Raw genomic sequence first — 27,291 nt, forward strand, 5'->3', positions numbered from 1 at the left:
GCTCCACAGACACTGACTCTGGCCTTGGAACCTCAGCCAAGAGGGAAGATGCCTCCAGAAGGGGGAAGCAGGTCCTGTGGGTAGCTCCTTGGTCCCTCAGAGTCAGTCTCCAGCAGGAAGCAGGAGGATGGTAGCTCCTTTCTCCTCCTCTCCCTTCTCCTTCCCTCCCACCCAGTAGATCCCTTCTTTCTTCCTCCCTCTCTCCCTCTGTCCTGTCTCTCTGCATGCTGACCCATTCTGGTTCACAGCTGTGTCCTGCCCAACACCAGGTACGATCTTGTCACAGGTGGCTGGGAGCCCTGGTTCTGGTCCCTGGTACCTGGCATAGAGCAAGTGGACTCCCCGTGAAGAGTCTGGATGCCACCCTGGCAGTAAGCCTTCTGACCAATGGCAGCCGTTCTGGGGTCCCTGTACCTCCCTCCCCTGCCCTCAGGAAAGGTCCCTGGCTAGCAAACACGGGTCAGGGTGAGGAAGGAGCAGGGTGTGCTTGGCTGTACACAGTGTTGCTGTGTCCAGCCTGGGTGGTGTTTCCTATGTCCTTTCGAAGCACTCAGCTATAGTCACAGCATGTACCCAAGGCCAGAATGGAGCCTTTGACCAGGAGACATCAGGGGAGGAAGCTCAGTGGGGGACATTTCCCGTGGAAGAGTTGCAGTGTGCTCTCTAGTGTGGCTGGGTCAGAGGTCTCCAGAAATACCTTAATGGTTTCCATGTGCACCCTTACGTGGTGGGCCCTGCCACAGCTGGCCTGAGAGCCCACCTTGGGCAATCTACCAAAGCACAAGTGACAACTGGCAGCACCTTTCAGGGTGTAGGGTAGGGTGGGGCTCTTCCACTGCACATAGCCAGACTAGACACCACACACAGTTGGCCTTCAGCAAGCACACACGGAGCTGGGGCCACAGTCCTGCTTCCTGCTGGAGGCTGACTCCAGGGGACCACAGAGAACAGAGGGAGGTATTCCTGGCCAGGGAGAGATGACGAATGGAAAGGTGGTATTGGCAGGATGTATGAGACAGGGGAGAGACTGGCCGCTGTGAGTCTCAGGCCAAACACCTAGTCACGTCAGCCATGTCACCATCAAGAGGCCTTTACTCCATGGAAACAATTGCCCATGTGAAATGCTTTAAAAGGAAGAGCCCTGCCCTTCCCTGCTCTGTCCTGCCCATTATGGTTTCGAAGACTCTGCCCACACTAGATGGATGCGTAATGTTGCTGCTGCTGCCCACACTCAAGATGGATTTCCTTCCTAGAAACACTCTCAGATAGACCCAGAGGTAGTATAATGCCTGCCAGATATTTCTCAATTCAGTCAAGCTGACAGTCAACATGAGCCATCAGTGGGGTGACGGACAGCCAGGCTGCTGTGCTGTACACAGTTCCCAGTGGCACTGAGTTCTAAGCACAGTGGATGATCCTTGCTGAGCACTGCAGGGGTGGTCCACCCTGGAGCAGAGGCTGTTATGCACTCACAGATGAAGGGTGAGCCTCCTTGAGATGTCCCTAAAGGCTGGCAGTCCACCCTCCTTCCAGGAAGGTGTGAGAACCCTGCATCTAACTGCATTAATTCTATAACATCCAGTATTTACTCAGAAGTGTAGACCCCAGATGAGACGATGATCCAAACATGAAGAAAGGTTAGTGGAGACTACCAGGGTTGATATCAGCAGATGCAGACATGGGGACAGTCATGTCCACTCTGTTGCTGTTGAACAGAGACTGTGCCCAGAAGTGGGGGAGCTATGGTGGTACAAAAACAAACCCCTGGCCATCTAGAAGCCAAACATGTTGCTCCTGAAGTGATCAGCCATATGCAAAAAATTAATAGAAGCTCAAAAATGGCAGTAGAAACTTTCACACTGGCGCACAGAGGAGTGGATGTAGAGTCACTGTCTACCTCTCTATTGGTCTACCTGTCTGTCTGCCTGATTGGAGACAAAAACCAGTCCTTATGGAATATTGGTTGAAACTTGTCTAGATTTGATGAAAGCTAGAAGCCTACAGCCCACAAATCTCAGAGACTCTTATAGGAGAGCACCCTGATATTCAGTCAACCCTATGTGAGAATCCATTGAGACATCACAGCCACACTGCTAAAGATTTACAAGAAAAAAAGTCTAAAAACACCGGGAAAAATATGACTGCCACACAGAACCCCCATCCCAAAAATACAAACAAAACACCATGTCTGTGGAAGAGAATGGGTGTTGCAGAGAGGGGCCCATGTTGGGTGCCAATCTGTAGGAGGGAGGGCTGTTTGTCCCAGCTAGCTTAGATCCGGAATAATCACACAGAAACTGTATTAATTAAAACACTGCTTGGCCCATCAGCTACAGCTTCTTATTGGCTAACTCTTACATCTTAATTTAACCCATTTCTATTAATCTGTATATCACCACAAGGTCGTGGCCTACCAGCAAAGTTTCAGCATGTCCATCTTTGGTGGCAGACCCATGGCATCTCTCCTTCCACCTTCCTTCTTCCAACATTCAGTCCAGTTTTCCCCACCTACCTAAGTTTTTCCCTATCAACAGGCCAAGGCAGTTTCTTTATTCATTAACCAATAAGAGCAACACATAGACAGAAGGACCTCCCACACCACATGGGAAACAGATGATGTCTGTAAGCACCAACAGGAAAATAAGATCCACCCGTGCTGTACTTAGCCAAAGTCCTTCTGAAGAAGGCCGGACTCAGCCCAAGGCCATTCTGCAGGATGATTAACCTGACCCAGAGTTGACTGACCTTGTTGATAAAAATGGTGATTGAAATATTCTGAAATTGATTGTGATGGTGGTGTCCCATCCCTGGGCACACTAACTCCATTGGGTTATACACTGAGGCACGAGAATAGTGAGCACCAATAAACAGGCACCATAAAAAGAGACAGAGACAAAAGTCTTTATTGGACACACAAGAGCTAAGTGAACTTGACCCCAGTAGGCCTACCCTGCTACAGGGTGATGGTTTTGAAGTCTGGAGGGAACTAATGTCAAAGGTATCAGCAGAATCTCAAAGGAGCTTGCAGTAGGAGGCTACCCTCAGCAATAGCCTAAGTTCTGTGTCAGAGCAGACAAAAAAACATAAAATCTACAAAACAGGGAGTGATAAATCCTTCCTCTCAAGATGTTTCTTGTTGGACATTTTGTCATAGAAACAAGGAAGTAACCAATATAGGCCAAATATGTAAAGAACTTCTACAATCCAAAGGACACATCCAGAAGGAGCCGAAGGGTTTAACAGATGCTTCACCAAAGAACATATGCAAATGACCAAAAGATACAGAAAACACACCTCATTTGCACCATTAGCTAGTGGGGACATCGACCAAAACAATTGTGAAATGGCAGCTGTACCTGCTGGCATAGATACAAAGTATGGTGGGTAATAGAAAGAGCTATGACAGCCAGGCCACACAGCAAGGGCTGAGACGTGAAGTGGTACAGTTTCCTTAGAGACAGAATCACAAGAGTAGGTGACCAGGAATTCCCACGATGCAGGTGTTGGTAATTCCAAGTGGGAACAACCCAGATGCCTTTGGACAGATGTGCTTGAGTAATACTCAGTCCTGAAAAAGAACAAACTGCTGTCATGAGGAGTGGCAACACGGGCAGATCATGGCAGTGTGGCCTTGAACAGAATGCTCGAATGGCTCTGTTGTCTGGGATATGGGAAGAGGGGTAGTAGATGAGAGCCACGGGGACATTTTGCACTGGCCAGGTATTCCCTGGCACGATGGCACTGATTATACTGAGAACATTTTCTAGAATATATCTCTGTTAAGTCATTTGAGTTTGTAGGGAAATGGCCACTGGGAATTCACAGCCCTGGAGTCTAGGCTAGCCTGTTCCACCATGGATGTCTGAATGGATGGCAAGCCTGTGATGCATGCTGTTAGTCTTCTCTTGCAGGTGAGAAACGGGAACACAGAGAGGCTGCGTAGGGTTTTGAGGCTGCACAGCCTGAGTATGTCCTAGCATATTAGAGACTGTCAGGGACTCCCACTCAGTCCTAAAGTCCCCCCCGTACCTGGGGAGATGCATCATGGTAGCTTTCAGACCACAGCACTGGCAGGCAACAAGTGCCAGCATCTGTGAGCTACGGGGAACCCAGGTCAGCCAAGGGATGAGGAGGTTGCAGGACCAGCCAGCACGGCTGGGACCTGGGCCCAGTCTAGTCTATCAAGTTCTTGATCTCCCAGAAAGAGGACCGCCTGCCGAGTCAGGAGCCATGCCCTGGAGTGACACCGAGAGAGAAGGACTGGGGGTGGCCAACAGGATGTTCATTCTCATTTCAGGTTGCCCTTTCCTCCTGGGGATCGTGTGACCTTCAATGGGAAGGAGTGTGTGTGCCAGAAGTGTTCCCCGCCCACGACGCTGGGCAGTAGTGCTCACCTGGCCCAAGGCCTCCGGAGTAAGTGCGGCTAGGCCTCTGTATGGTGGGTGCTAAGCTGAAAGAGTGGGGGGAATGGGGGGTGGCTGAGCCTGATGTTATGGGACCAGCACAGTAACAGCACTGAACACCGGGGACCCAGCAGGTAATCTCCCTGTTCCTGCCATCGAACCTCTGCACAGGCTGTGCCCATCACAGCCTCCTCAGGTTTTCCATTCCACATCCCTTCTGCTGTCACCTAGTGCTAGGCATCCTCCCCCAGGAAGCCTTCCCAGTCTCCTCTCTGTCCTTCCCTTTTGGTGCCGGCACAAGACATGGCCCACCTTGATGGCCAAGCCATATGCAGTGTGCAGGGTGGGAAACAGATATCTCTGGGAAACCCTATAGATCTCTCGCAGACTGCTAAGGATGTCCTATGACTGGCAGATAGGCAGTAGCTGTCACAGAACTGCTCTGCCACTGGCAGAGTCATGCAGGGCTGCCAGGGCACCAGAGGCATCAACAGAAGACACTGCGTTCCCATGACAACACTCCTTAAAACCTTTCAGGGACAGGCATGGGGGAGGTTGTTGAGAGCAGCTTTATGTTGGACCAGAGACACAGAATCCCAGGCAGAGGAACCCAGATAGTCCTCCACTCGCTACTCTGGAGTACCAGGTGGGCTGGTGGCAATAGAGTGGCAGTCATTCCTGGGACCTCTGCCGCAGCCCCAGCTCTGGCCACAGGACTAACCGTTAGAGCAAAGCCAGGCTCTCTGGTAGATGTCATCTGTACCTGCCTTTCCTCATTCATTAGGTACAGCCTTCGCTCCTGTGCTTGCCTTTGCTCTCTGTGGGTCAGAGCTGTCATTAGCCCTCAAGAACATCACCCTTGCCTTGGTATGCACAAGTGACTTGGCAGCGGTCATGTAACAGCTGGGAGGCAGTTAGTGCCTGGGCCCCGGAAGCCTCACCTGGAGATGGCCTCTCTGGCACCTTTGCAGGAGACATGTCGCAGTCTGGTGTGGTGTCACCCATAGGCCAGCCGTTACCCAGAGAAGCTGCTCAGTCCCAGCACTATGGATATTTGGGGCCATTTTCTCTGGGGTAGCCTCTATACAGAGCTAGGCAAGAGGCTTAGCATATCCTCCAATCACACATTGCACACACAGAGGCCTGCCCCTATTGGAGCCATCAAAGGGTCTCCAGATCTTGTTAAAAGTCCTTTGGGAATGAATCATCCCTGCCTGGGAGCCACTGGCTTGGTGCTCACAAAATATGGCCTACCACCACATAAAACGCTGCATAACTGAGTGTCTCTGTAATCCCAGAACTAGCAAGGTGGAGGCAGGAAGATCAAGAGTTCAAAGTCACCCTCAACTACATAGTGAGTTTGAGTACAGCATGGACTACCCTATGTCAACAAGCAAAAGCCCAAAGTGTGTGTGTATTGAGCACATGCCAACATCTTCCTTGTCATTATTGCCAGTGAGTACAGCATGTTGACTGTCCACGCAGCGCTTGTGTGCTCCAGTCAGCACTGGTTAAAGGAACGTTAAGGCTGTGGGAGGTGTTTACAGAAGCAAAGGCTGTGCCTATTCTGAGACAAGACTTCAGTGTCCCAGGGGTCCTGGCTCCCAGCCCTGGAAACTACGAAGCAGTTGTGCCCACACAGGCTACACACAGCACATAATATACCCATACATAAGTCAGGCAGTGGTGGCACACACCTTTAATCCTAGCACTTGGAAAACAGAGGCAGGAGGATTTTTATGAGTTTGAGGCCAATCAGGCCAACATATTAATATCCTGTCTCAAAAACAAAAACAAAAGCAAAACAAAAGGGCAGTGGTGGCACATGCCTTTAATCCCAGAATTTGTGAGGCAAAGGAAGGTGGATCTCTGAGTTCGAGGCCAGCCTGGTCTACAGAGTGAGTTCCAGGACATCCAAGACTACACAGAGAAACCCTGTCTCAAAAAAGCCAAAAATAATAAAAAAAAAATAAAAATAAAAAATACCAGCACATCCTTGCACAGATACATGCAGGCAGGATGCACACCTGCCCACAGTCACCCCTGCATGCTCTCCCTACACTCCCTGCCTGTTCCACTTTGCTGGGAGCCCACACATCCTTCAGTGAGTGACAGGGACCCTGTTACAGCAGTTCCCTATATGGAGGGACCAGTTTGCTCAGCAAAGTAGAGCCAGGACCCGAGGCCCAGGGCCCTCAGTGGCATGGAGCAGGGTGGGCACAGTGGGAGGCCAGAGGCATCAGGCAGCCTCCTGATCAGAGCTTCAGACCAGGACACTGGCACCATGAAGAATGACTGGTCTTCGTGGCAGGGGTGGAGGTAGGGTTCGGGGAGAGAAAGCAGAGATGATGAGTAGGGCAGGTACCGAAAAGCCGTCTGGGCCTGGGATAGTCCCCAGTACAGAGAGCAGAGGGAAAGAGAATTCCAAATGCAGGGGCCTCATAGCCAGAGGTGGAGCTGGAGATTGTGGAGCAAAGCGAATCCCTAGGAGGGGGCTCAAGGTGGGTGAGATGAGCGGGGAGTGGAGGTGAAGGCTGGGACTCAGCTCTCCAGGAGGGGAAGCCAGAAAGGTGGGGATGTGGGGCCAGGAGTAGGAGTGACAAAGAAGGGCTGGGGTTCAGATCTCTCCGGGGAAGTCATGTCCCTTTGATGAGATGCCATATTATGTGTAAGTTCAACATTCTGCCTCCAGCAAAGGGTGGGAAGTTCTGTACCAGGAGCTGCCAGGCACAAACAAGCAGGCTGCCCCAACCCCAGGCCAGCCTAGACTCAGCACACCCTGGTGTGAGGATATGGTTCTGCACTATGATGGAGCCCATCTTTTGGAAGGCCAGCTTCATCTCCGCCTTGGTTTACCCACTCTCCAGCCCAGGCTGCCTAGTGTCAGCACTCCTCATACACAGCATCAAGCCTTACCACGAGCTGTGCAAGGGCTCCCTGAAACTGTGGGACAGGGTCCTTTTAGCACACCAATGTGTCTGTACCTCTCCCCCAGGGCTGTTCTGGGTGATTCTGTGGGGCCTAAGATTCTGAGGGGTTGAATGCCCCTGGTGGGGTTGCTGGGCCTTGCAGTAGGAAGCCCCTGGGCCCACAGTGAAGGTGTCTGTTTGTTTTCTATTTCAGGTTGTGGGGGCTGTGGCTTAGAAATCAAGAATGGCCAAGCCCTGGTGGCTTTGGACAAGCACTGGCACCTGGGCTGCTTCAAGTGCAAGACTTGTGGGAAACTTCTCAATGCAGAGTACATCAGCAAGTGAGTGTGGCAGACAATGTAGAGTACATCAGCAAGTGAGTGTGGCAGACAATGCAGAGTACATCAGCAAGTGAGTGTGGCAGACAATGCAGAGTACATCAGCAAGTGAGTGTGGCAGACAATGCAGAGTACATCAGCAAGTGAGTGTGGCAGACAATGCAGAGTACATCAGCAAGTGAGTGTGGCAGACAGAGACAGCCCAGAAAGGCCTTGCCGGATGCTTCAGGTGGAGCAGGGCGCCCAGTCCTGGTGGGCCAATTAATCCTGTTCCTGGGTAAAGAGCCAATGCCGGGACTTGCTCTTATCCCCGCAGCCTTCCTTTTCCTCACTAGCAGCCCTGCTGAAGTGGGTTGCAGCTCCAGCTCTGACTTGTGGCTTGAAGCAGAGGAATGGGGTTGCCAGCTCTGCCTTCATAGAACACCTGCCTATGTTCCAGGATGTTACCACCTGCTTGGTGCCTGGACATTCCTGGCACTGGATGCTCTGCGGAGCACATAACAGCTGATCGATGCTAGCTGCAAGGACTCATGAGTCTGGCTGTCCCCATGGGAGCATGGGAGCTTACAGGCACATGTTCTGATCTGCAGAGATGGACTCTGGGATATCCTCTACCCATTGGCTCAGTACTCTCCCAGCATGCTGTTAGGGGGTGAGCCTGCTTGGGGAGGAGGCAGCATTTGCCAGAGACCATGGAATCATGTCTTGAGCTGGGACACACACACACACTGGCTTTCCCAGACAGGGCTTCACTTCTCTGTAGCTTTCAAGCCTGTTCAGGAACTCACTCTATAGACCAGGCTGACCTCAAACTCACAGAGATCCACCTGTCTCTGCCTCCTGAGTTCTGGATTTAAAGGCATGTGGCACCACTGCTTGACTAAACTGGAATATATTTTAACCCTGGGATCAGGGAGGTGAGGCAGAAAGTGCAGGTGAAGTGAGCTGGGTGGTGATTGAAAGAGTGCCCCTAGCACAGGAATGTCCTCCTCCATGCTCCAAAATTGGAATTCATATACGGATTGATTAGGTAGAAAAGGTCCCCTGGTAAGATTGCATAGAGTGGAGTGTGTGTGCACATATGCATGCACACATGCATGTACACGCACATGCACACATGTATGCATATACACGCATACACAAATACACATGTATGCACACAGTGCACATAAACATGCATGTTTGTGCGCATATATATGTACATATGTATGTGCATGCATACATATGTACATATATACAAATGTTCAGGAGTACATGTACAGAGTCCTAGAGGCCACTGTGCTCATGCTGGCACCCAGATCGACAGTATACTCTGTCACACGGGACTGAATAGAGAGTACCAGGGACCTCTCTGTGTTCCTGGTTAGAAGACCATGTGACCCATTGATCACAAAATGAAACATTGCCTAAAGTGATGCTTCCAAGCCAAAGTGGGCTTCCACCCAGACGGATGGGTCTGTGAAGCCTGAGTCCCCAAGCCTCCATCACAGTCATACTGTGGGAGTGACTCAGGCGGACAGAGCCTGGTGTGCAGGACTCTGAAGAAAATGGCAGAGTTGCCCCATCAGGTTCCACACCACACAGGGCGTTGGTGGCTCACCCACACCAGCATGTTACTTAGCAGCCTCCAGAGCCATCCCAGAACTGAGGGGGAGATCACACTGGTGTTGCCATGGAGATGGAATCTAAGAACTTCCTGGGTTTGCTGTAGATATATGAACTTGTGGGGTCTCTAGGTCTGTGTCCTCTCTCCTGGGATCAATGGAGGACAGTCACAGGGGGGCACCCAGCCCTGCAGCACTCATCCTGGGGTCTTGCAAGGGCCCCAGTATTAAGGGAAGGAATATGGCACCCAGTCTAAACCCCAACAGCCCAAAGATGCCTGCTTGTCTTGGCTGCAGAAATCTAGGTAGAGTTCACCATAGCTGCAGCTCCGGTGGGTATGCAGGTGTCTCCCTCCTGTCACCTCCACACTAACTCCTGGTGAGCTGTGGCCCATGGCTGAAGACAGCCACAGCTAGCAACAGCAATAGTCCTGGACATTGACAGTGCTTTCTTAAGCCAGCCCCCAGCATCTCCTTCTCTTATGAAGACCTCACTCTCATTTCTCCTGTTTTAGTGGGAGGGGCTGAGGTTCAGTCATGTTAAGTGATACACTTGGGACATGGCATTTGAGTCCAAGGCTGTTTGTGTATCTCCTCCCAGGAACTCTTTCCCGTCCTAAGTGGAGTGATAAAGGTCCCACCCACATCCTCCATGCCTCCCTCAGCATTCCCTTCCTCGAGATCTCTCTCTTGCTTTTGCGGCCCTTCATCTATTGCTAGGCTCACAGTGCTGGGGAAAGAGGATAGGTAAGCTGGGGGATGTCCTGTCTGCACTGTCTTCCCATGACGCTCGGCTGATAGCTAGCCCATCACGGGAGAGTTGGCCATTCTCCTGAGCACAGCTTCTAGAACAGTCTGCCTCTGCACTGACTCCTGCTGCCATCAGCAGGGCTGGGTGTACAGCCACACATGAAGACACAGGCCGGAGGAGGCCTCATCCCTTCATGTTTCCCATGAGTTGGCAAAGCAGGTGGTAAATGAATGCTACCTGTCCAGGAATTATCCCTAGGAGCAGGAGGAAGCTGCCTTGCCTCCATGTTGAGAGAAAGTTCTCTTATGACTTTTGTTGCATGTTGGGGACAAAGCGGGTGACCCCGTGCCGTCCTGATTGCCTGTCTTATTGCAGGGATGGGCTGCCCTACTGTGAGGCTGATTACCACACCAAGTTTGGCATCCGCTGCGATGGCTGTGAGAAGTACATCACAGGCCGCGTGCTGGAGGTGAGAAGCCCGCGCCCGGGGCTGGCGCTTTCTAAGAGCTAAGTCATCTCAGAAAGAGCCCCGAATCTTTTAGTTGTTCCTTCCCTGTGCCCAGAACCCTTGGCATAATCCAAGCCTCTCCCTCTCCGTACAGAGTTCTTGCTAATGGAGGTCGCGTGGATCTCTTGTGACCCACTTCTTTTCCATAGCCTGACACAGCTCACTCAGATGTATGCACGGGTTAACATGTGTCACACACCTCCTCACATGGGACCTGAGACGTGCTAGGCTCATCCTCTTGTTAGACATGGCATACTCTGATTTACTTGGTAAATAAGGCTACAGCGAACATCTTTTCCCAAGGCTCAGTTCATGCTAGCAATCTTCGTACTCTCGTCCAGATAAGTCCACAGAAACATGGCTGCCGAATCAAAACTGCAAACGCTTGCACAGTTTGTGGCAGTCACTGTAAAAGCTTGCTTTTTGGTTAGAGTCTTCTGGTCCTCTCCCACCTCACCCTTGGCCTACCTGGCTCTGGCATAAGGCTCTGCCTTTCCCTAGCCCCGAGGCAGGCTGGCTGCTCCGCCTCTTTATCATAAACCTCACTTGCCTCTGCACTGAGGTCTTCAAGTTGTTTGAGTGGGTTGTGTAGTAAGATTGTGACTTTTGTCTCCTGTGGATCCTGTGAGTCTTGCCCTGTGTGGAGAGCACAGCTGGTATTCATACAGACAAATCATGGTTGAGGACAAAAGACCATCCCACTGCCTGGTCCCACGCCCATTGACCCCTGCCCTGCCTTCTCCTCCCACGGACTCAGGAGTTTCACTCTGCCCAGTATCCTTCCCTGTTTCTCTCCCTGAATAGGAAGTCCATCCATGATGACTTTTGTTTTCATTATTTTTTTATTTTAACTTTTTTTGAATCATGGTCTCATGTAACCCAAGGCTGGCCTTGAACTTGCATAGTTGAGGCTGACCTTGAACTCCTGATCCTCCTTCTCCCTGCTCCTGAGTTCTATGTGTCCAGGGAGTTTTTTAAAACAGCCTAAGTGGCTCCTGTTAAAAAAGAGCATCTGTCAGCGTCAGCCCCTGAGATGGCTGTGACTGCGACCACTGTGTGGTTTTGCTTCCCTTCGACAGGACACCTGGCCTCCCTGACTCTCAGTGTCCCTTTCCATAGTGCACCGAAGCCTGCACTTTCGCTCCCACAGAAGACCTCAAGCTCAGGAAATCATCGCTGACTTCCCTTATGGACCTGGGGCCCCTGCCTCTCTGTTATTCCTTGGCACCTGTGCACCTGGCTGACCACACAGCTGTCCTCAGAAATGAAGAAGTCTCTAGGGCTCAGCCAGGTGTGGGGAAACCCCCATCAGAGCCACATTTGACAAAGGCTGCCCTAAATCTCCTGACCTCTGCTCGAGAGCAGACCTTGAGGGGCATGGCAACCTAATCTTATCTCACCAAGTCGTGACCTTGTGGGCTGATGTGGGTGCATCTGGGGTCTGGCTCTGCCATTGTTGTTGCTACTAAAAGCACAGTTTGGGAACCCAACTCAATTCATAGCAGAGCCCAGCAGACCCTCACCTAGAAAAGCTAGTTTAGGTGGGCAGACCTGGCCCAGTGCTGAGAGTTGGGCTGAGAGAGTTGGTGAGGTTTGTGTTATGACATGTGCTATGCCCCATATCTCAGCTCTGAGTTGCCCCAGGATAATGCATGGGAGGGACATCCTTGTGAGGCCATTGGTGTTCCTCCTGCATGGTGAGAGTAAGCACATGACCACATCTGTAGAGTGAGCACCCTTATTGTGTCTCTGAGCCAAGTGCAGAAGTAGGGACTAGGTGCTGTGAAGTATTGTTGTGTACTCTCTCTGGACTGTGGAAAGGGGCTCTCCTAGCTGGTAGGATCTGGACAGTCCTGGTTTTCCTCTATAGCCCACGGCAAAGGAGAAAAGGGCTTCCAGGGAATTGCATGCTTTTGGTTTTGCATTTTCTGGGGGCGAGTGTGCTGCGGTGGTGGTGGTGGTAGTTACTGGAGGTGGCACGACTGAGTCGTTGTGCCGCGGACTCAGCACAGCTCTGAGCATCCTCCTGGCGGGTGTGAGGTGGGAGCTGCGGGTGGAGACAGCCAGCTCTGCAGAAGGGAGCAGCGCTGCAGTGGCACCGCCTGAGGCTGGGCCAGGCATGCTGGCGCCCGGCTGGTGACACCGGGCTCTTGGGGAGCTGCAAGAACAAGGGACTTATTGGAAGAAAGAAAAAAAGGACAAGCATATGAAGGCTGGCTGAAGGCGAGGGTGGCACCCTCAGGGCTCGTGCGCTGAAAAGGGCTGGGGACAGACCCTGTGCAGGTATGAAACCTGGCAGAGCTGGCAGAAGCTGTGCTGAGCCAGATGGGTGGGCTGCTGGAGGTGCCTGTGGTTCCTCTTGACCCCAAGACCATTTTCAACCCCCAGATGTCCTCTCTGTGAGGCCCACGTGGGAGCCTCCTATGCTCCCCCACAATAGCCCCATTTGTGCTGTGACTGTGTGAGGTAGGCACAGTGCCATCTTAAGCTCTTGGTGCAAGCAGTACCGCCTGGGAAATGTGCGTTCCTGGCAATGGAGGGTACTCCTCACTCTTCTTGTCCTCTGTCGCTCCTGTCACTGGCAGCAGTTCCGAGGAGCCTGCGCCATGTGGGCTCATGGAGCATTAGAGATGGACAGGTGAGAATAAATGTGGCATGTGCGCGAGGAGGCAGAGCTCACACCTGGCTGACAGGCAGAGACCTGAAGTGGCTGAAATCAACACTCAGAGAGTGGCAGTTTGCTGGAGGGTTCATGAGGCATGTCCTTAGGGAGTCCTTTGGAGCTGGGTATAGGAGAAAGGTGTGGAAGGAGCTTGTATCCCTTGCAGGGCTCAGAGCCTAGTCCTTAATGAGCCATCTTATAAGCCCTATTTCTTCTTTCTGCAAAGGTGGGGGTGAGCATGGTATGGGGGTGTAACTTGGCCCCACTTTATTAACCCTGATGGCACCGTGGTGTGGACCCCACTTTCAGTGCAGTTTTATACCGATGGCTATCACCATGGCAACATGAAGCCCAGGCCCCACTGAGACCACTAATTAATTCCTTCCTCACTTCTTCCCTCCCCCATCTCCCTTTTCTTTCCTTCTCCATTCCTGGCATTAATTTCTATGGGGCTCTCTGTGTCCCACTGTGAGCTGGGGGCTTGTCCCACAAACATGAGGTAATGGGGTCCCTGCCATGAAGGATGGTGAGGAGAGGAGGCCTGTCCTGCTCTGGCCTGGGTCAGGGACCCACACAAGCTCGTCTGTTTCCATACGCATCTCCTGTGATGTGGAATGTCGCTTTCCATTGCCCACTTCTGTATTCCCATGGGCACTTGCCTTGTCACTCTGTACACATGTGCTCTTTACTACCAGCAGAGGAAAAAAAACTGTTTTCAAGTAGTTGGGAGCATTTGAAAGCTGAAGACAACAATGAAGATTGCATCTCAAGCCCCTGAAACCATTCACCAGTGTGCTTATTTTAGAAGCGTATTCAAGAGACTTATGTAAAACAAACGATAAAATGATATTTTTGTGTTTCACCTACACACACACACACACAGAGAGAGAGAGAGAGAGAGAGAGAGAGAGAGAGAGAGAGAGAGAGAGAGAAGCAACCCACAGACTTACACATGGATACAATACTCGGAGACACAGAAAAGCACAGACACACAGCATGCCACATGCAAGCACACAGACACAGAGACATAGACACATATGTACAGATGGACAACACGAATAGGCACACAAGCACACATACAGACATGAGTGTGTGTACCACTGTAGGCTGGGATCCTCACCTGTTCCCATGTGTGTTTGGCAGAACTCTCTATCCCCAGGGAGCACTGTGCTTGACTGTGGGCCTGTGTTCCCTCTCAGCACCTTTCATGGATGCCTCCCTGGTGGGCCTTAAGGGTGGTTGTGTGGCTATATGGCATAGCTTCCCAAGATGCCATCTTAAGTGGCAATGATGGTGAGGATCAAGATGGGAGGTGGATACAGGGGAACCTGGGGCGGGGGTAATATGTTGGTAACAGACCCTGAGAAGTGAGGAGCTAGGGGTGTGTGTGGTAAGGGGGTTAAGCGCTGGGACAGAGACAGAGTCTGGGAAGGGACTCCAGACCTCTGGGGCTTTGCTGGGCATGTACTAACTTGGCTCTTCTTTTGGGAGCAAGTGATTCCCACAAGGACTCAGGTAGAAGAGCCCTGGGGACTCAGTACAGCTGCAGCCATCAGGCACTCCTGGGCTGCCTGGCGCCTGCTCTGGGTCTTGATTCTTTGCCTTATAAATTTCATTTCCTCATGCAATTAGGACTTTTAACATCTGGATTCAGTCTTGGAGATTCACAAGGAATTTGCAAGCCAGGTATGGTGACACCCACCTAGAATTCCAGTATTTAGGAGGCAGAGGCAGATTTGCAAGTTCAAGGCTAGCCCGTGTGCAAAGTGAGACCAAAAGCTGGGATATAGTTTAGTGGGACAGCAGTTGCCCAGCAAAGGCAAGACTCTGAGTTCAAACCCAACATTTCAAAAATAATCAAGAATAAAGGCATATATACTTTTGAGACTAACCAAGGAATGCCCTGGGCTCTGAGCAGCCACATGAAGGTCCAGCTCTGCTTTCCATGGAGAAACCAAAGGAAAACCCAGGGGCAGAAGAAGGCATGTCCAGGTCCCTAGACAACTTGCTTTATCAAGTTGCGTCTGAGGAAGAAGGTACTGGCCTCGGATATGTGAGGCTCGGTTAGGAAGATCCAGATTTCTGCAGGCTATGTGAGGAGTGGTCCCTTGCTCCACCCTGCAGAGAAGAGGCAGCGTCTCAAGGCATGAGGCTTCTACCCCACTTAGGTGCCACTGACCCTTTCTGCAGAGCTGCTGGGGACAATCCTTGGAGCCCTGCCTACTGGCCTGGCCCTACTGGGGCTGTAGGAGCTTTGTGCCCTTGTGAGCTACTCACATCTCCATAGCCAGCCTTGGTCTATTTTGCTAAAGATGACAGTTGCTTGTTGGGAGGCATAAGCTATTTTTCTAAAACCACACATTGCCAAAACATTTTGGGCTTCTGATGCACTGTTCAAATCTGAGCCATCTTGAGCCCCAAATAGGCAAAGGGTTAGGCCATCTGCCTGCTGGGGATGCAGAGGTAGTGACACAGACGTTCAGTGCCGAAGCAGCCTGCTCTTGATGCTTTGGTCTTCCTGGGAAACCCTGCTTGGATAGATGACTACAAGACCCCTCACTGTAGGGGAAACACAGTGACCGTGGCTGTGACAGCAACAACAAAGATATTCAGCTTTGACTCTGTCACCTTCACTGGCCTTTTGTGCTCCCTTTGTTTGTAGCAGCAGCAGCAAGAGGAGAGGTGGGGGAGGTTTGACATACCTGAGTGTCCTCACCAGTCAAAGAGCCAAGGCAAGGTCACCTCTGGCCCCTGGCTGCCTCTGTGGATTTGCCCGTTCTGGGTGTTTCTGAGTCACACAGCTGACCTTGCATGACTGGCTCCTCTCCTTCAGTGTTTACAGGCTGTCCACACTGTGGCACCTGTGGGTGCCTCCTCCTGTCTAACACACAGCATCCTATGGATGGATGTGCTGCACTGCCTCCTTTACGGGGCACGTGTGAGCTTAGGAGCCATTGACCAGCGTGTGCCATGTTGCTGTGAACTGGGCGTAGGAGTCTTTCTTAGACACCACGCAGTGGATTTCTAGTTTGTACAGCAAGTGGACCCAATTCCCCACAGGCTTCCCATGGTCTTGATCTTGTACACGTACAGCTGCTCTGGTGGGTATGAGACACCTAGTCTTCTCAGGTCAGGAGCTGATTAGCAAGTCCCTATGGCAGTGACGTGTGACATTGACCATCTTTTCTGTTCCATCACTTTCTTAGCATCTTTGGAGAAGTGACTATCCAAGTTGCCCCACCCCCATCCATGGTGTATTTACATACATGTGCAGAGGTGTGTGGCTGTGTGCACCTGCACTCAGAGGCCAGAGGAGTACATGAAACCATGCTCGGCTTGTTACATGGGTGTTAGGATCTGAACTCATCCCCCCTGGGTGCACAGCAAGCCCTCCTAAGCTCTTAAGAGTTCTTAAGATCTCTCCAACCAATTTCTTCTGTTTTTTAAAGACATACCTAATTGGTGTCATGATCAAACCAGTACACTTGACAATCAACTGACTGAGTGAAAAAACCTGATGTTAAAACACTTGGAAGCAGGCAGTGGTGGCACATACCTTTCATCCCAGCACTTGGGAGGCAGAGGCATTAGGAACTCTGTGAGTTCGAGGCCAATCTGGTCTACAGAGCTAGCTCTAGAACAGCAAGGGCTACACAAAGAAACCCTGTCTCAAAATACCAAACCAAACCAAACAAACACACAAAATAGTTTGTTGAGAGCTACATGCTTCCCCCAGAACAGAAGCAAACACCCTGCTACACAGCCCATCACAGGTACTGTCCTGAGTTCACAGTCTTGTTCCCTGTCACATCTCTAGCCTTCCTGGCCAGCTAGACTTTGTTTCTGGACAATGGTTAGAACCTTTTGCCCCTTCAGTAGCACTGCAGCTGCTGGGGCCCATTGCAGCCACCTTGGTTTCATGGTTTGGCAGAGTGTTAGGAACTTCCACACCACAGGGCCAGAGCTCCTTCCTCCAGAGTCCTTCATGGGTGCAAAGTCTGGAGATTGAGTTTTGTGATTTCCACCTGAACAGTTGCCTCTACTGTCATTGCAAAACTTCCTTCCTGTCCCCCATTGTTAAAGCTGTCATAGCCACTTTCACCATAGCCCCATCCGCCATTACCATAGCCTCTGCCTTCTCCTGAAGAACCAGGACTACCTCTCCCGAAGCCACCATCATTACCAAACTCATTAGAGTCATCAACACTGCCACTATATCCACCATACAATGGTCCCTGTCGTTTCCTTCATGACCAGGGTGGTCATTGCCACCCTAGCCGCCTCTACAACCACCACCAGAGTTTCCAGAACCATGTGGGCCTACAGGAAACACTGGACATCTCAGGTGTGAACAGGGTTCACTTCCCAACCTTCTCTCTTCCCAGCGTGGCAGCCACTCTCAAGCTGGCCACTCACAGTGTGGCATTTTTGAACGACAGCCTCATCTACAGAGTTGTGGTCCTCCGAGATAATGAACAATGCTGTCCTTTCTCCTGCTGCCATTGTGGTTCTAACCACTTCACTTCTCCTGGCTGTGCAAAAGTAATCTCTAGGTGGCTTTCCTCGGTGGTGGGCAGGGTGATGGCTGGCAGGTTATGGCAGGACTGATAGCTGTAAGGACAGAGGTGGCTAGGGTGCCTTTGGCTGTGGTCATAGAAGGAAAGCTCCTTTCCACTAGTGGGCACCTAGTCTTTGAGAATCTTCTCTCAGCTGCCTTTGGTTTCACTGTTCTTTTAGGCACATTATGTGGCCTTTCATTCATGGCTTCATCCGCCTCCTGCCCTGTGGCAGTGAGTGTTCTCTGTGGTTCCTCAGATATTCAGAGATGGTTTAAAGCCGCACCCTCCAATAAGAGCTTGCTTCCATATCTGTTCAGGTTCTTTAGGAGCCTGACTTGGACCTGGCAGCAGGGAGATGAGAACACTCAATAACACTTCCTCAGCATCATCCACAGGCAAAAAGTGCTGTTCCTTTCTTCTCTGTGCTGTGTCCCATTGAATGGCAATGGTTCTTTACATACTCTGGATCCCATGCCTTACTGAATCTATGATTTGCAAAGCTATCCTCCCCTTCTTCTGCTTGTCTTCTTAGCCTCCTCCTGTGCCCTTTGCTGAACCGGAGCTTTTGGCAGGTCTTGCTAAAGTCTGCTTTCCGATTGTCCTTCTTTTGTTTATGGTTTGGTTGCCCAATCTAAGTCTCTGTCCAGGCTAATAAGGGCTCTGTGCGAGCTTTTCTCTTGACAGTTGTGCTGTTTTGGATCTTGTAGTTAGGCCCTCTGTCTGTTTATGAAACTCTTAGACTTGAGTGTCCATGTGCACACTTACATGCAGAGAGGAGCGGCCATGTGCACCTGGACACATTTTCACTATACAAGCTAGGACCACAAACACACCCAGCCTCTGTGGACTTTTTCCAGTCACCCCAGGACAGTCACCACCCTCTCAAATGGACCCGATAAACCTGGGTCCGGCTCCTCTGTGCTGGCTGTTCTTCTCTACTGTTCAGACTGTCCGCTTCCTCTCTGTCTTTGTTCAGGGCATGAGGGTTGAGGGGGACGTGTGAATATGTGATCTCCACCCCGGAGTCGAGTACTTTGAGGTAGGGTTGGGATCCCACAGGCCCAGTCTGAAATGTGTGCACTTGGGGCCTGCTGGACTTCTATCCCAGCTCTGCTGTGTCTGCCCACCAAATGGCCCTGCTCAAGTCTCCCTCTGCCCCATGGCTTTTATGACAGCGAAGGCTGAAATGCACCCACAGTATATTATATAAAGGAACTAAACCCCTAGTATGTGTGGAACTGAGTAGTGTGTGTGTGCGCGCGCGCTCGTGTGCGCGTGCACACGCATAATGTGGCAAGTCACAGGGATGGCACAACTGTTACAGAAGGAAATCCTGACTGTCTCTCTGTCGCTTTGTCTCTCTGTTTCCCTCTATCTCTCCAATGTGTTTATATCTCCATGTATGTCACGTGTGTGGCATGCCTGAAGAGGACATAGAATAATCTGGAGCTGGAGTTACAAGTAATTGTGAGCTGTCCAGCGTGGGTGCTGGGAACCGAACTCAGGTCCTCTGGAAGATCAGCAAGCTCTCTTAACCACTGGACCATCTCTCCAGCCCTGAACCTAGTATCTCAGAAACTATTTCCATCAGTGTTCTATATCCCTTTAAATTCACAAGTGGACACAGGGCTTGCTTACCCTGGGGCTGTCACAGGCCTGCTGGGAGGACTGTGGGGAGTAGGGGGAAGGAAGGAAGGTCATGAACTGGGGAACATCAACTTTGGCTATCAGCTGACTTTTCTAAAATTACAGAGTGGTTTTCAACCTTTGCTCAGAACTCAAAACACAGCATTCCCCTGCCCACTCACTGTTCTCTATTGTAATCACCAAAATGACCCAGACCCTTACCCTGTCATTCAGGCTGGCATGGGGTATGGCCACTGCCCATGAAGCAGTTCAGTCCTGGAAGGGCCCAGGCACCAGCCCTGCCAGCTAAGTCCAGTGTGTTCTGGAAAGAAAAAGCCTGGATACTCGCCAAGCTGTGAGGGTCAGAAGGGATGAGATTAGGGGGTATCAGGAAGACTCCTAAGAAGGAGGTGGCTTTGGGAGCAAAAAGGCCATTTGGTGAGGCTGGGAAGTCCAGAGGAACCCGGGTGGCAGGGTTAACATGAGCAGGAGCCTTGACTGGGGTCAGCCACCATGGTTGGGGGTCTCTCTTCTCTGCCTTGAAGATCCTTTGGCCTGAGACATGAGCGTGGATGGAAGCTGAGCTGATAGCCAGGAGGAAGTGCAGAGCAGCTGGCAAGGCCCACATGGGAGAGAGTCTTGATTCTCCTTTCCCACAAGCAGGGGCCTTGGCCTAGTTTTTCCAAGGGAAAACAGACCTAGGTAGTGAGTGGGGTAAGGTGCTCTTAGCGCCCCCCCACTTCTTATTCAGGAGGGTGCCAATTAAGATTCAAGTTCAGAAGCGGGCGTGGAGCCTCTTCTCATTTTAGGCTGCTGTGAGACACGGCTTCATCTTTCACATTTAGCGGCAGGCCCACCTGCCACACCCTGGGAGCAGCGCTCACTGTTGAGGATGGTGGAAACAGCACTCTAGGACTCTTTTTGGCACCATGTAGAAGTAAACCAGAGGCAAAAAATTACAATTAATGTAATCTATTTGTTTTAGGATTAAAATTTGTAATCTAATTTAATGACTTTTAAAGAATTACTAAACTAGAAAGTGCTAATTGAGAGAATTAAGGAGTACAGAGATACAAAACAACAACAACCCCCCCAAACCCCCAAAACCCCAATCTATGCTCCCTGTTCCCATCACTGGAGAAATGAAGTTGCCCCTTCCCACCCTCCAATTCTTGCTTCCACTCTTATCCCCTAGGCCATGCAGAGGTGAAGGGACCAGACCCTCCTTTTATATTTATCTGTCCACAGTCACACCCAGGGGTAGTTTACTGCACATCTCGTCTCCAGAGATCAAGGATCAGGCAGGTGGAGCTAGGTCTCCCAGCTTTTGAACAGGCCCTGGATATGCCCTAGCTTGTGCAGATCTTTGATCCCAGTGGCTTCTAGGCCTTTGATGTGCTCACTTCCCCAGATGTGTGCACAGGACAGAGGCCCACCCTGCATGCTATGGCCCCGTGGGCACCCAGCGCAGTGGCAACACTTACCTGCTTTGTGCTTTGCCCAGGCCGGGGAGAAGCACTACCACCCTTCGTGCGCGCTATGCGTCAGGTGCGGCCAGATGTTCTCAGAGGGCGAGGAGATGTACCTGCAAGGTAAGCATTCGGATGTGCCTATTGCACGGTATGCTCAGGGTGAAAAACTCCCACAGTGCTGCTGGGAGCTGGCATATCACACACTGACTGTGATCTCGAGTCAGCGACACTGCCATCAAGGGTATCAGTGAACCCGAGTGAGTGAGATCAGGCTGCCAAAGAGTAGGCCGTGAGGACTCAAAGACTTTAGTTGTGCCCCACCTGAGCCTTTTGGTGCCCCTTCTACACTGCAGCAAGACCAGGTTTCCTTCCTGCAGGGTGGAAAGGAGCTGTCTTCACAACATTGGCAAAGGGAAATTTGGAGAAAGGAGCCTTCCGATGTGTTCCCTAGAACCCTATCAAAACTCTATTGATAGGGACAGTGATAGGGACAGAGAGGTGGCTTCATGGCTGGAGCCCCTGACTGCACAAACCTGATGGCCTGAGTTCCACCCCTGGAACCCAAGTAAAGGTGGACAGAGAGAACTGGCTGTTGGAATGTACCCTCTGACCTTCACACACTTCACATGTGCCATGGCAATCCCCCCAATACCAATAAAATAAAAATAAATTACAGTGATAGTGTCAAAATGGAAAACAACAGTGGAGCTTAGCCCCCTTCATGGCTATATGTCTCACTTTAGAACCATCCGATGTTTCATTCCCTAAAATAGGTTGAGCGTCCCACAGCCGAGCAGAGGGCATGGTGGTATAGATGTAATGAAGCTGTAAATGGCAGGAGTAGCAGAGAGGTGACAGCATCGCCAGGTCACTGTCCCCCCTGAAGCAGTATGGGGACAAAGCAACCAACTGAAGGTGGCTCCAGGTCACACAGGTGCTTAGGAGCTTGCCAGTCTTTCAGGCCTGAGAGGGAGGTTACGTCTGTTTCCTTCCGGTCCTGTCTCTTGGAAAGTCAAAGAGGCAGCATAGTTTCATCTCAAAACTCTACTGGGAATGACATCATTTAGGTTAAGATGTTCAGTCAGGGCCTGGTGCAAGAGCTTGGTCAGCCTACCCTCCAGAGCCGTTAGTCAGAGGGAGCGACTGTGAGGCCAAGACATCCCAGGTACACTAGCAGAAAGGCTGGGAGTGCTGCTTGGAGGAGGTGTGGGCTTGGCTTGGCCACGGCGAGAGGCTGGAGCTGCAGGGTGAATAGGTGACTAGGAAGGCAGAGAGCCCACCAGGAGCCTACATTCAAAATGAAAGTGGCAGAGGATTCACTCAGCCTGGTGATTTGGTCCTCACCAGACTGAATACAGCAAGAGGAGAGAGCTCACCCCTCAACCCCTGCCCAGGGCTAGCAGGAGAGACAGATGCAGGAGGCTTGAGGGGCTTGACTTCATCCCAGATCACGTGACCATGGGACACTGGAATGACTGGGGGGCCAGGGGCCAGCAATAGGGTGGGCACGATCAGTGACCTTGTTTGTATTTCATCTCTTTGGCAACTTGCTCTTTCTCCTGGGGTCCTGGGACAGGGTTGGGCAAGGGACGGAGCTGGTAGCAGCTGCATCTGTTGTGTTCTGTCTATAGACTGATGCTGAGTAACCACAGAGAGACATTCCAATCTGTGTGTGAGACAGGCCTCCCTTTTCTGAGGCATTCCCTGACTGGGGATGATGTCAGATGTGGCAGTCTCATCCCTATTGTCGCCTGTTGTTCCCAAGGGAGATCCTGAGAGTCAGGCCAGCCACCATGGCTGCTCTGTGGGAGGCCCTCTGCAGAGGCCTCGCTGTAGATGTAAATGAAGCCCTTAGACAGAGGGCCAGCCAATACCAAGCACGGCTCACTGGCGTAGTGGCTTGGGGACACGTGCTCACATGAAAGTGTCCTTATCTTTGGAAACAAAGATCTTCTTCATGAGTCTGGGATGTTGAGCCAATGCAGTGGGGCCTGCCAGGGCTTTCTGTGGGCATGGAGTCCAGGCTGCCCTCTCAGGCTGCCCTCCCGTGTGTTTTCCACACTGCAGTGAGGGTCTGACCAGGCTAATGGCACTTATTTGTGCTCTCTGGGGAGCTGAAGACTATGGCCAGGGCCTTGTGTGGGACCCCCACCATTTCCAGCCACTCTGAGGTCTTCTGTTTGGCTCCTCATAGCTATTCTCTCCATGAAGGTGGTCTCTGGCAGGTTGTTGATGCTATGATCAGAGAGAGCTCTGGCAAATGTGGTGCTATGACTTTCATGGTATCTCAGCCATGAGAGCTTCTTCCCTATGTCTGCCTCTGTACTTGATGCTACCTCCAAGAATACCCCTCTGGCTAGCTTAGGCTGGGCAGTGTGCCCAGGCTCCCTGGAACCCGTGTTGGTGCCCACAAAAGTAATCAGATCACATTGGGAAGTTCTATGTTTTCCCTCATGCCATTACCCCACATGAGCCAAGCTGCTCTCAGTGTCATGGAGAGGAGGTATGGAGCCTGTCTGAAGGATATTGAGCAGGTAGTCATACGTGGGTACCGTACCCAGAACTGCTCTTTGACCTCTTCCTCTGGGAATCTATCCACAGGCTCCTCTATCTGGCACCCGGCATGTCGGCAAGCAGCCAGGACTGAAGACAAGAGCAAGGTTGGTGAGATTTGTGGCTTCCTGGTGTATTCTCCACATGCAGGTTAGAAGGGGAGACACAGGCCAGCCTACTCATGCTTCTCAGCCAGGTCTCTGAGGCATTGCAGGACAGCCAGGCTCAGGGGACAGAGGGCCACAAGGTAGGGGATCAGATAGGTCAATGAGCAATCATGTAGGTCTAATGGGGTCCCATGGACACCAGATAGCCCAGCCCTGCTGACTTTCTTGTCTAGTCAGTGAACACAGATGGCCATGATAATTTAGAAGAGCCCTAATTGTCCCTATGGCCATCAGAACATTTGTGGGCCCAAATTGTGCCTGGGATTAACAGGTCCTACACCCTCACTGATAGCTGGCCTGCCTGCCATAGAGCAAGTTCTTGAGGGCAGATTGGTCGGAATACACAGCAAGTCCCAAAGCAGAACTTCTACTGTCTTCTCCCTTGTGGGGACAGGCATGTCACCCTCCCACACAGATGCAGGACAGGGCACATAGAGCACTGCCAACCAGGCAAGCTCCATGCTCGAGATTTCACCAGGTCTCCAGCAAGGGAGGAGTGTGACTCTTCAAGCCCACGTATCAGATCCATTGAGCCCCTGCAACCCGAGGCTCTTGTCCTAGGACACAGGTTGGTCTTGCCGACATGGTCACCCATACCCTGAGATGATCAGGTGTGGTCAGCCCTCCCTGAACACAGCTGCTGCTAAGATGAGGTAACTATGGCCTCCTAGAGGCTGAGAGCAAAGGTCAGTCTCTAGGAAGGCATAGGCTCTGAGCACCATAGATGCCCTGCTGTGTGTCAGGCACCAGGATTATGGAGAGACAACAGCCACGCTGGGTGGGAAGGAAGCACAGCATCCAGAGGGTGCCTGAGAGCCTGTACAGAGCTCAAACCCAGGCCCTGGGAGTAGAGCAGCAGTGATTTCCAGGGTGGTTAAGGTACAGGGCAGAAAGAGGAGGGGAAGAGGAAAGGGGAGTGGGAGGAGGAAGAAGAAAAACACAGGAGAAGGAAATGATGGGGGAGAGGGGAGGGGAAGTCTGGCTGTAACAGAAGCAGGGGGATACACAGAACAGGGAGGAACACAGGGAGGCAGTGGCTAGCAGGGCGCTGTCCAGGATCCTCTAAGCAGCCCTGCCATTGGCTGTGAGGAGCTCATAACCACCCCCGCACCTCCCCACCTCCCCACCCCCCAGTGACTGTGCATCCTTCTGCCTCATTGCGCTGACATCCTATTAAGTCTTTGCTGTGGCTTTCCAGGTAGGAGGCCAATGAGTAATGCACATTGTATGCTCTGTTTCCGTCAGTGGCTGATTCTCTCTGCAAACTATGCATCTGCCACTCAGGGCATCCCTGCCCTCAGTCATGGTCTGTGGAGATGTGACCATAGATCCTGACACCATCTTGCCTGCAGGGTCCCCTTTGCTGCCCAACCACTCAGCAGAAGAGGGAGTCTGACCTGCCCAGAGGCCCCAGATATACTCTCACGCATGCGTGTGCTCAGGAAAATGACCTGACCAGAGATTGAGCTAGGAAAGAGAGCTGCTGGTACCCTGCTCTTCTCCCTTCCCCAGTCAGCTTCAAGGACCAGGTAGGGTAGGGTGGCCCTGCCCCACACCAGCTGCAGGCGACAACAGCCTTCCTCATTTTCTGTGGTCCCTGGCCAGATGGAACGCCCTGAGGGATGGATGCTGCCAGACCAGGGAATAAGGCAGCCTTGTTTTCCTGGGCCTGTGCAGGCGGGCCCTACATCTAGGCTCTCTGGTCTGTACAGAAGCGAGTAGCTTAACATAAAGGCTGTCTCCCTCAGTCAACATTTGGGGCAGAGCCTGGGCAGCCTGAGACAAGCTGACTTCTTGGTATTGAGCCCCGGCTTCCCAGGACTGGCTGATGTCTGGTCAGACCTGAGGGTGAAGGGGACAGACTCCTGCCCTTGAGTAAGGAAAGCCAGGCAGGCCTGACTAGCTTATGAAAACTCCTGTCCCTGAGAAACACAGCATGAAGGCGGCACCTGTGTTTGTTATTGACTCTTGAAATCTGCCACTGAGTGGAGGCAGAACCTACTTTCTACCCAGTGACAAGAAATGGATTCCCTGTCTTGGGCTTAATAGTCACCATAACAAGTGACCCTTGGGACATCTCTAGGACACTCAGGGGACTCATTCTTCTTTAAGATCCTGGATCCTGATTGGTCTATCCATGCAGGGCCAGGCCAGCAGGAAGAAATTCGAGTCTTCCTTGCTGTTTGGAAAGCCACTCCAATTGTGTCGCTGTCCCTCCTCTACTCAGGCAGGGAAGATGTTGTGGACAAGAACCACTGTTTACAGGGTCCTGAGCATCTGGAATAGGTGCAGTGGACATTGGGAGATGTAGTCATGACTGCCCAGATCCACAGGCACTGTGGCATCTTTAGCATAGGACCCAATGTCCACAGCTATCATGGCATCCTCAGCACAGCACCCAGCACCCACAGGCATCATGACATCCTTAGCACAGCACCCAGCTCCTATAGGTATCATGGCATTCTTATCATAGCACCCAGTATCCATAGGTATCATGACATCCTTAGCATACCATCCAATGCCCACAGGTATCATAGCATCCTTAGTACAGCACCCAGAACCTATAGGTATTATGGCATCCTCAGCACAGCACCCAATGCCCACAGGTATCATGACATCCTTAGCACAGCATCTGGTACCCACCATGTATTTTTTTCTATACCTGGAACTGGGGAGAGGGCAGCAAATGAGGCTCATGGACTTCCTTCCAGTTCCAGGACCTATTCTTACCTCTGTGGGTAGAAACAAGGCAGTACCACAAGGCCAGGTGGGGAACATGGCACTGAAGTTCACTGTGGGTCTTTGGGAACAGACTTCAGGTTAGGAATGGCAGAGGGGGTAGGATAGTACCCATCTTCTCACCATGGCGACAGTCACGCCAGCTCTTCTCCCTGTCTCCTCTGCTGATGGTGAGTCAGGTTCTGGCCTCTACCCTCCCCCACAGAGCTAGGCACTGAGTCCAAGGAGGGCTTACATCATCTCTGCTCAGAGTGGCTGGAGCCCATGGCACAAAGAGAGCTGGCAGCGGTCATCTCTGCCAACTCTGCGGAGCTGGCTCAGATATTCCCCTGGCATGACCAAGGGACAATGCTCTGAATGCCACATTGGTCTGCAGTGCACGCCAGGAATAGCAGGCCCCTATCTGGGCATCTTGCCACTTTCCAGAGAAGGGGCCAGGCAGGCATCATCCAGGGTTGGTGGAGAACAGTACCCACTCGGCCTCTCCCCTCTAGAAGAGCAGGCCCCATCTTACAGGCACCAATTACAGGATGAGGGGGCCAGTGGATGGAGCAGTTCTGAGGTACTTGGTGACTAAGGACTGGACAGTCAGTGCTATGAGGCGATCCCATTCCCATCAGCCTCGAAAGCTGTGGTACCAGGGAGGGGTACCTGTCAGTGTATTCCTGAGCTGAGGTGCTGAGAAATCAAGGGCCCCGAGGGGTGGCAGAGCTCGGTGCTGAGGGGTCCAGAGCGCAGGAGCTGCAGAGGGGATGGCAGGATCCAAAGAGCAAGCTTCACGCCATCCCTCCTCTCTCCCTTCTAGATGCACAGCTCTGTTTGCAGCCAGCCCTGCCCGGGCACCCTGCCCTGTGCCTTACAGGTTTGTGCCCCCTGCTGCCTTGTGTGGCCCGTCTGGTCCTGGTGTCTGCCTGTCCCTGATGGTGTCATGCTAAGTGTAGGAGGAGCTCAGGAGGGGAGGCCTCTTCCAGGTCAGGCTTGGTTCCTCTAGCCTGGAGGT

The 27,291-nt window shown here is 51.9% G+C and overlaps 1 protein-coding gene across 14 annotated transcripts in view; it reads left to right on the forward strand.

The window, feature by feature from the left end:
- Ablim2 (actin binding LIM protein family member 2) overlaps positions 1-27,291 on the forward strand; it is a 121,812-nt gene that overhangs the window by 45,052 nt on the left and 49,469 nt on the right. For 8 of the 14 annotated variants that reach the window (XR_009057243.1, XM_057771490.1, XM_057771497.1 and 5 more), the window contains exons 4-9: positions 4,298-4,413; positions 7,527-7,653; positions 10,381-10,474; positions 20,865-20,952; positions 23,434-23,492; positions 27,097-27,153. Coding sequence is in view for 13 of the 14 variants with exons in the window: in XM_057771490.1 (XP_057627473.1) it covers positions 4,298-4,413; positions 7,527-7,653; positions 10,381-10,474; positions 20,865-20,952; positions 23,434-23,492; positions 27,097-27,153 (541 nt within the window). In the remaining variant the exon portion in view is untranslated. The remainder of the gene's footprint in view (positions 1-4,297; positions 4,414-7,526; positions 7,654-10,380; positions 10,475-20,864; positions 20,953-23,433; positions 23,493-27,096; positions 27,154-27,291) is intronic. The other 6 variants (XM_057771499.1, XM_057771488.1, XM_057771494.1 and 3 more) reach the window with 1 other exon arrangement.

The sequence above is a fragment of the Chionomys nivalis genome, chromosome 6 (genome assembly GCF_950005125.1).
Source record: "Chionomys nivalis chromosome 6, mChiNiv1.1, whole genome shotgun sequence".
Taxonomy (NCBI): Eukaryota; Metazoa; Chordata; class Mammalia; order Rodentia; family Cricetidae; genus Chionomys; species Chionomys nivalis.